A 10518-nucleotide genomic window follows, 5' to 3' on the forward strand; every position below is an offset into this window, starting at 1 on the left:
TGTTTACATTTCAAAGAGCACAGCCATTTTCTGTTACTGTTACTTCATCACATTTCACAGGCAAATGTACTTACTCCAGTACATTTATTATGTACTGGAGTAGTTTGAGCAGTAAAGTAGAAGATCCTAAAAATTAGTTTGTGCAAGGTTGTTTTAAATCAGCTCCATCATCCCCACCTGCAACATTAAAGCAATGAACACGTCAATGCATCAGTAATTATAATCCAATAATAGCTTATTCACTGAAGTGAAATTAGTCATTCTCCACAAAACTTACTTTTGGCGTGTTGTCAGCATATACATTTGCACTTTTACTTAGTTAACACTCTAAATGCAGAACATCTAAATCTAACACAGTTCAAGTTAATCAATATGACAAAAGAGTTCTGTTGTAAAAAGAAAAAAAGGATTCAAGATAAGCACTATTTGCAAGTTTTTCTTTGCACCAAGGACATTTTTAGCTAAACACATCACGCTGAAACAAAATGGGACGCAGATAGTAAATTGATAATTTAACATCTCATATGACTGTGTGTCATTTAGAGAATCGTTATTTTGTAAAAGATATTTGACCTCACAAAGTACCAAAAACCACATGGGTTTGCCATTTATAACATTGAATTTGGCTGCAATTTGTTTTGATGTTCTCTGGATTGTGAATGATCTCTCTTCCTCTTTTTTTTTGGTTAAAGATAAATCAACGCCAACCATAATTTGAACACATTTCATTGTAAAACACACATGTGCGCACACAAAACCACACTTTTTCAGCAGAAACTTGACACAGTTAACTTGGCTTTGCAGGCAGATTCTGCATGTAGTCCGCTGCTCATTTATCTCACTTCTTCTTTTTGTCTCTGAGGTTGCACACACACCAGGTGCAGCCCACAGCTTCTGTGAGGATACAGGTCTGAAACTAGAGTTGCACCATGTTGTACAGCAAGCCCAAGTGCAGCTTAGTAGCACAAGCCACATCAGATAGAGATTCTAGGTATTACTGTAAAAGGAGGAAAAATCCTAACATGATCAGATGCAGAGCTGCAGTCAGCTTTGTCAAGTCTGAGTCAATTCCTAAACTCGGCTCCAATAACTGTTACAGGTGAGATCTCTTCAACTGTACGTCAAGTAAGGGAAACGTCAATCTTAGCATTTTTTGAGTCGACAACCAGTGAGAAAAACAAAGTTTTGTTTTCCAACGCAAAGGCATAACAAGGTGACACACAGAGGAAGTTACCAGCTACCTAAAAAAAAACAGCACACTAGATCATATCTCCTCTGAAGGCACCATGATGAATGTGTATAACTGGCTTGGGGCTGGAATGCAGTGTATAATGGAAAGTCAAGATTCCCCTTCCACAATTTGACTAACATTTAGTGGATGTTCACGTCTTAGAGAATGATGCTACAGTGAATTATTTGCTCAGGGACACGTGGTTTCTGTGGGTTACGACCTTTTGCACTCTCTGTTTCATATGTGGGGACTTAACAGGAGGACAGACAATACAAACAGTTCAGTTACAGGTGAGCGAACAAAAACACGTAAGAAATTCCTATAATATCCTGCTTCTTTAAAACCTTGTGACTGACGTTAACCTATCAAAGCCAAAACAGAGGTCAATTAAAAACTAACTTGCTGTTGAAAAGTGATGATAGATAAAATTATGACTATAAGATATAAAAGTTATCCCATGTAGTCCCAGCAGTCAGCTTGTAGGAAAAAACCAAAAAACATTTGATTTGAACGTTGCGTGTGTGTGTGAAACTACACATGCAGTGCTAAAAGAAAACAGGTCAACAATGAATGCTAGACAATACCAAAGAGGTGAGGCAATATAGATTTATATTAGTCTCTATTTTATGATAATACACTTAACAATAATGAGGAAAATCATTTTTTTAGACATTTTTCCACTACTTCCTGATTTTGCCCCTAAGGGAGGCACGCTTAGGGGCAAAGGGGAAGTAGACAAATACGTGTGTGGCACCATTGTAAAAGATGATATCTGCCACCTTAGTATATGGTGTGGGGGCGCCATTTGAACAAATGGTCCTGTTGCTCATAGGAGAAGGTGGAGCGAAATGAGCTGTGTGGGCGTGAGCTTGGAGGACTGAAAAACACCTTTAGGTGGATTTTCATAACATCTTGTGCAGACAATCGTGATCCTCGCAGGATGAATTCCTGGAGGCTAACTTTGGTGATTATCCGACTCTTGCACCACCAGCAGGGTGACATTTCCTCCCCCGACAACTACTCATACATTTTAGGAGGAGAATATCTCTGTGCTGCATCCTGCTCACAAGTATTTGGGTCACAACAACTCTCCAAAATATGATATGTTGTGGAGCACAATTCTACTTAAGATATTAGGAAGTTACATTCTGTAGTTTTGAGACTTCAGAAAACCGTATAAACCGTGTGCATGCTACCAATCTTTAGTTTGTATTAAGGAAAGGAACAAATTGGATTTAGTTCAACTTTAAGTTCAACAGACAATACATATAATGCTCATAATGAGATGTTTGGCTACTGTTTGCAGCACACCTACAGTGTAATCTTGTCCAACAAGTAAAACAAGGTACTATTTCCAACACAATGGATAGTTGCAGAAAGGAAGTTTGATAGACAAGTGTGATTTCAAAGCAGGCAGAAATGTTTGGGTGATGATTAACCCTGTGAAATAGAAACAAAAGCACCTGTTTTTCTTCTTCTGTCGTATTTTACATTTACATTTAGTCATTTAGCAGATGCCTTTATCCAAAGTGACTTACAAAAAGCTGGCAATTAAGCCTGTTTACTCTTTAAGCCCCTTAAACTTTTAACTTTGAAGTAAAAAAAGAAACAGAGACAACATTGTTTTTTGGCATTTACAATTTTGCCCAATCCATGTATTATTTTCCTACGTTTTTTTTTTTTTTTTTACTACAGTCCAATTTTGTTTACTACTGTTGAGTTATCCCTGCCAATGTGTAAGCTCTCACTAGGCATGTAGCACATATTCACAACAAAAGTGTGGTTGTCAGGGCTTCCCCACACATGTCCCTTTTCTGCAATTTTTAGTTAAGTTAGTTAGTTAGTTTTAGTTTTAGTTAGTTTGAGGACAGATAAAATGTTGAAGCATCGGACAGTTTGGATGTTTTTAATGTATTTCAAATTATTTTACTTATAAATGTATCCAACCAAAGTTTAGGGACATTTTGATTTAGAAAAGTAATCTCTTTTCTTAGATGGGCGAATGGTTGGTGGGAATGGTTTTCTGGTTGACAACCATTCACACTTACATTCACACCTACTGCTCATAGGTGTGAATATAAGTGTGAATGTGTGTCTGTCCGTGTATGTCTCCTTATGATGGCCGTGAAATAGACCTCTAACAGATAACAGTTGAGATAGGCAGTTTGAAAATGATAGCACAATCCTCCTTTGCCTGGCTCACCTAGTGGGTGCTAGCCCTCTTTATTTGAGACCCCAAGGAGTCAGAAGATGTTCCTCAGATAATGTGTTGCTGCTACTATTTATAAGCAACAAAATGTTTTTGCATATTGTATATAAAGTTTAACTGTCTGTGTTCCTGACAAACATGCATTCATATTTATTCATTTTTCATATAATTTTTTTCTTTTACTATGAATATGTCTCAAAACGTATCTTGTTGCAGAGAGTTGCTTTCAAAGCTTCAGATCTCATGGATTACAATAAACTGAACACGTGAGATAGAAATAAACAAGAAGACAAGAAATGGCTTGTAGTTTTGCACACGTCTGCGCAGCTGCCACAAACTTCTCCACAACATTCTATATGTAGGTGATCACTACTCTTGCTGAAGCTCCTAAAGGAGACAAGGAGTGTTTGATATTAAAGCTACTGTGAGTTTCTCTTGTTTTATTTCTTCTTTATACCAGACATTGTAGCAGACATCTTTGTCTACCACTCCAACCCCAAACATCACAACTAAATACAGAACCTTAAATCTAATCTAAAATGAATACCTTAATTCCTCTGAAGCTGCGAGGACCAGCCAAAAGGTTCTTACAATCTGGAAACGTACCCCAAACAGAAGTGTTGCACTAAAGTTTGTCCATAAAACTATAGAAGGATATGTACGTACACACACACACACACACACACACACACACACAAACAAAAGGCGTACTTTCTCACTGCTGCAGATGGTGCAAAAGCGCTGCATTTGCAGGCTGACCTCCGCTACACTGAGTGAAGCAGCACGTAAGCCAAAAACTGATGTGCATGTGGGGGTGTGAGCATACAATATGTCTGTGGGTGTCCATGTGTAAAGAAATGTGCAAATCTCTTTTTCTCTCTGCAAAACAGAACACAGGGGTCTTCTGACTTGTTTGGAGAAAGTGTGTTTACGCTACAGCTAATCTGCAATGAACCTGCTGTGTTTAGTCTGTTGAATAGCAGCACAATAGTTCAGAGTATGTCAGATGACGATGAAAAGCCTTAATACAGATAAGTTGCAAATGTCCAATATTTTTATTGACTAGTAGTTTAACACGTGGTGACATCATGGAGGCACAGTGGAGACGGACTAAGAGGAGATTTGAACTGCCACCTGCAGTTAAGTTTCTTACAGAGAGAAAGTAGTTTTGGAGTGTGCCTTTAATATTTTATCTTTTAAAAACTTAAACCAGGTATTTCTTTACAAAAATGTAATTGGGGGATATACAGAACATTGGTTATACTGCAGGACCATTCTTTCAGTTAAAAAAGGGAAGCTACTACTGAGACTCATATTATTAAATGTGTCTGCATCGCTGCAACTGAATGTTCCAGCTGTGAAGCATATTAACTTTCAGTAAATACCATCCACTCTACCAGAAACCGAAACATGGGTATTATCTTTTGAAACATGGTAATAGGTTATATATTGATCTGCTCTACATAATATTAAATGTGAGCAGTATTGTGGGACAGACAGACTTTGTGGAAGTTAACACCGTACATTTTAAAACAATTCCCAAATTTGACTTGTCATTATAAATAACTGAATTTGAAGGAACGCTACACACAAAATCAAAAGACAAACATTCAGGCTTCATGTCTCACATGGCCAATAGATCATTCAGACAGAACTGTCTGTGGCATTGATATCCAGCACTTCTATGCACCACTTACAATGACACCACCACCACAAACTGTCCTGACAACACTCACACAGTGTTATGGTGATTGAAATGCTGTAACCATCAATATCACTGCACATTGTTTGTGTCTTGGCTTTCACTCGAGTATTTGTACCAAGAACACAGCCGCTGTTAGCAAAGACCAACGGCAGGCTGTGGATCGATCTTGGCTCTCGTTTAGTCTCGGTCTGACTAGTTTTTGTGGTGTGTCCCTCACTGTCAGCACTCGTCAGATTCTTGGCTTTTCGGCTGATTCAGCATGTTGAATTAGTGTGGGTTCCTTCAGTTTCATGAGAAGACACCAAGCTATGAACAATGCAAGTGCATTTTGTAATTGTCATCACATCACTGATTCGAAGTAATTATAAAGCATCTATGGTGAGTCAGGTGCATGTGAAAATGGTAAGCGCCGCTATTGTTTGAGATCGTCTTTTACACTTGCACGAAGTCAGTTGCCGCTGACTTTAAACCGATAAAGTGAGATGAGTTGTGAATGTGCCCTAATAAATGCAAAACAAGCTACAATATGCAGGCAGAGAGAACATGGCTAAGTGAGCTGTGAACACTTTTCTGATTGGACTTTGCTTTGATGTTTTCTCCTTGACTTAGATTTTTGCTGCCTCGTACGTCACTTGTAAGTCGCTTTGGATAACAGCGTCTGCTAAATGACTAAATGTAAATGTAAATGTAAAGTGAGCTGGAAGCGTCACATGAATATTTCATTCTTTAAATTCCTATAACGGAGTCTTGGAGTTGTTTTCAGGGATCTGTGCTGGTCAGAGACGGACACTCAGCAGAGTAGTTCAGTTTTAGCAGTCACTCTGATGATTTTACCTTTGACTGTAAGAACTTAACGCTTAACGTTTCCATACATTATTTGTTTCAGGTGTGAGTAGCTCTGTGGAAAGTTCGAGAAAATCCTGATAATGCTGCCCACTTACTTTACCCTTCATTGACATAAAGGCACAGACAAATTAACATTAACAAAAGTGAGAACAACAATGTATTATTTACATCTGACAATGTACACTTTCTGATAATGTACCAGATTAAATTTGCGTTTGTGGAGGCCAATTTTTAGTTTATTCACCGTGGGACCCAACGCGACATTCGATAAGCCAAGAGAATGTTAAGAAATTTCTACAACAGACACAGGGTCACTTAATTGATATATAATAACTGAGGAAAACTTTAAGTAAGTTTAAAATATATCATTGTAAATAGAATCCAAGCGTAGCTTCTAATGCGCCTTAAACAGTACGAAAGTATAATGTAATTAAATTCAGGTTTGTGATGTTTTTCTTTTCTGACAATTGTGTAATTGTTGTTTTTGCTACATTCTGTGTAAACAGGGACAAAATAAAAGAATCAACCATCAATTTATGAAAATTGGATCTCAAACTACCTGGAAATGCTGTTTAAATCTGAAAGATCAGACTTGGGGGACATAGTTTGTAAAAGCTGATGGGGGTGTAGCCCACTGATACAGTGGATCCAGTCATTTTCTTTGTTTTTCTCTCAACCTTCTGCTGCACGAAGTCTCAATGAAAACTGGTGTCACTGAGATTCTTGAATTTGACATTGTTCCTGGAAAGATAAGGTTCACTCAAGATTTCAATGTTTTTTTTTAACCATTTGTGCAGAACAAGCAGAATTCCCTTCACTTCCAGCGTGTTGGGGAGGCAGCAGAAGTTTCAGAGGCAGATACCTCAAAACCTCAGCAGATAAAACAAGAATTATCTGCATGATAAGGCACAGCAAGTGGGAAGTTGGGCAGTATGTTCCGCTGATGTATACAGTATATAACTGGACTAACCAAGGCTTCTGTGTAACAACGAGTCCTGTCCATAACTTCCACATTTTCACTGATGGCTGAAATGATATAGTTTAGTTTATTTAGTGTATTTACTTTTGATGATTTTATCTTCAACATCTCATCTTAAACCATGCAAAGGATTTCGAAGGTTCTACAGGCCAAAAAAAAAAAAAGTCAATATCAAAAGACTATTCCCGGTAAATGCATGCTTCTTAAAATTAAATACATGATCGAGATCTTTCTCTTTTATGAATGTTGGTGTCAAAAGGTCCAGCAGACACTGAATAATCACTGTTCTTCAAACAATAGGCCCCAGTGTTGGCAACAGATTTGCATAAGAGTCTGACACAAGGCTTTCTGCTTGTGATAAAATCTATTCTTCAAGGGACTTTTCCAAGCAAAACATTCTGGTTTTGATAAAAATAAATAGAAACACCAACTAGAAAACAATTGCAACTATATATAAAAAAAAGACATTGTGTAAAAGTGCGTCCATTTAGGGTCATGTCACCATGCAGACCATCACTGCCCAACCAATGTTTTTTTGTTTAGTTTAAACTTTAGGTCCTCAACTTGGTCCTACACCTCTCAAAGGAACAAATCAGGATGTGAAGAGAAAATCTACAAGACAACATCAGCAACGGTGTTCAGATAGACTTCTGTTTCAGTTGGAGTGAAATTCTCAAAAAAGTTATCAGCATTGAGAAGAATACTTTCACTTCTCATAAAACCACTTCCTCCAGCACAGTTCTAGCTTGTACTCAAGCTGTGACTCCAATGAAACTAAAGTCAATCGCACCTATATTTCCCTCTGAACTCAACAAGAAATTCCCAATGAGCACAAATGAACATATTCATCTCTGACAAACAGAATACATGTGCTTTTTTTTTGGTTGGCCTGCGGAGGGAAAAAAATAAGTGAGTAACTTGAAAAGTACGCAGAAGTCAGACACGCTTGACCTGTTCCGAAGATTAAAAATCGATGCTGGCAGCCAGCGTAGTAAACACCTGCTTCATAGTGCAGAAGGTAATTTGGTTGAACTGTGTCATATCCTGAAATAAAGCACCTTCTCTTCTCTCAAACCGTTCCCAGACACACTAATCTGTCAAAGATTATTCATATATTTGAGAAAGATATTTGAGAAGCTCGACTCTTGGTGATAGACATAGACTCACACTGATCAGTGTTCGATTTGGCGGCAGACTGACACTAAAAAGAGCCGTTCAGGATTCTGACCTTGTAAACTTCTCCGTAGGTTCCTCCGCCAACTCTCTGCAGGATATCAAAATCCTCCTCAGGGTCCCTGGTGGAGATATCCAGAGCTGTCCTGTGTTGGAAATCCATTTGAAATAGTTTTTGTTGCTAATATGTGTTCTCAGACATGTCACACATGCACACACACACTCTCTGTCACACACACACAAACACAAACTCAGTGGCTTCTACATCTACAGGTAGCAAAACTGAAAAACTCTCAGAGGACGTGAGCTACAAGAAAAGTCTCTTTTTATCTGTCTAACTTGTTGTAAGTCGTTCAGCTGCTCTCTCTCTCTCTCACACACACACACACCTTCCTGTTTCTGTTTCTCAGTCTATCGATCCTCCCTCCCTCCCTCTCTCACACCTTCCTCTTGTTTCTCTCAAACATTTTTTTTAACAGCTCATTTACATAATCCAGTTTCCTGTTGGCTTTGGGTGTGTAAGCGTGTTAAGCGTCTAGCTTTTTTTTTGGGGGGGGGGGGGGGGGTGAATTATATGTCGGTAAATTGCAGATTTTGTGTTTTCATTGGAGTGAGTCTTGGTTTTGTGTTTGTGAGGATTAAACTACCAAAACTAAACATTTTTAAGAGTAAGACACTTTTAAAAGTCAAGATCCTCACAACTGCACCACTAGCATCTCTGTCTTTTTTCTCTGTTGTGTGTGTGTGTGTTTGTGTGCGCTTGAGCACATTTGTTGGAAACACGTCTGTGTCTATGTGTGCGGTGCCTGTAGCTGATTAATTGCACTTGAGCTGTTTGGGGTTTTTAGCGTAAGTTTCATTCTCAGCTGCACACCTACATAAATGTATCTGTGTGTGTGTGTGTGTGTTGGGGGTGTGTGTTGCAGTTCTGCAAGAAGAGTCACTCGTGCTTGGAGCTCCCTGACAGCTTCCTGTTCAGAAGCATTTCCCCACAGATAAATGAAGGGCACCCATTACATCCTGTTAACATGCTCAGACAACTTTATCAGCAGCATATCTACTTTACTAACAGGTGCAGGACACTGGACTGAACGTTGTGGCTTCTTCTTCTTGCAGCGCGGCAGTTTGTTCATTTGATGGCCTGATGCTATAATTATGCTAAAAAAATGTGACTATGAACATAGTTGATTAGATAGTTAGTGAAAAGTATTATGGATATGCAGATTACACACAGTTAAGAGGAGGTAATAATGTTTTGGCCCCTCGCTCATTTTAAACAGGGTGGCCAAAACATTAGAACCACCTCTTAACTTCCGATAATGCACCACCACCCACTATGACCTCAAAAATAAACACATAACAGAATCTTCACCTTTCTGACAGTTTAGACTGAGAAATTATAATCTTGTAAAAGTAATTATCGTGGCAGATGATGCTATATGTTGGCTTGTATCAGATTGTACAGGTGTAATGAAGTGACCAGTAAATGTCTGCTGTAACACTTCTCTCAGTGTGGAGAGGAGACTGAGCAGTGCTTGGACATATTGGTCGAAATGCACTTTGAGTTAGGCTCACTCTACAGACCAATCAGAGAAGAGTCACAATTTTTGCTTTATTAGTTAAGTTTTGCATCATTCTTGTTTATTGTAATTCGACTACCTGGATGGCTGTGCAGAGCCTGGCAGAGTGTAAAGACTGAAGTAAATCTGTTTCAGAGGGGGCACTGGGGGGACTGGGCAAAGCAAAGACAAGACTTGTTCAGAAACTTATGGTAGCACTAGTTTAAGTGCTAAGAGTAAACAAACTGTTGTAAACCCTTGTGTGGAACCGCGTCTTGTCACGTGTAATGATGGTTGTCCCTCTAGAACTTTGTTTCCTGATTGCCATTTCCTATTGTCCTCTCCCCCGGCCCATCGATTGTTCAGTTTGGCTGGGTGACCAGCTTTTGGAAGATTCTGGGTTGTGCCAAACTTACTCCATTTGAGAGTTACGGAGGCCACTGTGGAACCTGCAGTGCAGCAACGATCAAGCGAAATAGGAGGCGCCTGAGCTAAATGTCAAGCAGAGTAGCTAGGTGGAAGCCTATCCTCAGTGGAAGATGAAAGCCTGCTTGGAGTTTGCACAAAAGCACCTGAAGGACTCTCAGACTGTGATGAAACCAGCACTTTTTGGCCTCACTTCTAAACATTATGTCCGAAGGAAACGAGGCACAGCTCATCACCTGCCCAATCCCATCCCTACAGTGAAGCAGGGTTGCAGCAGCATCATGCTGTGGGGGTGTTTGTAAGCAGCAGGGACTGGGAGACAGTTCAGGGTTGAGAAAGAGGTGAATGGAATAAAGTGCAAAGATATCCTCAATGAAAACCTGTTCCACA

The 10518-nt window shown here is 39.2% G+C and overlaps 1 protein-coding gene across 2 annotated transcripts in view; it reads right to left on the reverse strand.

Annotated features, from left to right (window-relative positions):
- Window positions 1-8537, reverse strand: part of LOC137129005 (mitogen-activated protein kinase kinase kinase kinase 5-like) — a 29977-nt gene extending 21440 nt beyond the window's left edge. The window contains exon 1 of one of the 2 annotated variants that reach the window (XM_067507763.1): window positions 8199-8537. In XM_067507763.1, the coding sequence (XP_067363864.1) occupies window positions 8199-8306 (108 nt within the window). In that variant the 5' untranslated portion in view covers window positions 8307-8537. The remainder of the gene's footprint in view (window positions 1-8198) is intronic. The other variant, XM_067507764.1, reaches the window with a different exon arrangement.
- Between the last annotated feature and the right edge of the window lie 1981 nt (window positions 8538-10518).

This window comes from Channa argus, chromosome 6 (genome assembly GCF_033026475.1).
Source record: "Channa argus isolate prfri chromosome 6, Channa argus male v1.0, whole genome shotgun sequence".
Lineage (NCBI taxonomy): Eukaryota > Metazoa > Chordata > Actinopteri > Anabantiformes > Channidae > Channa > Channa argus.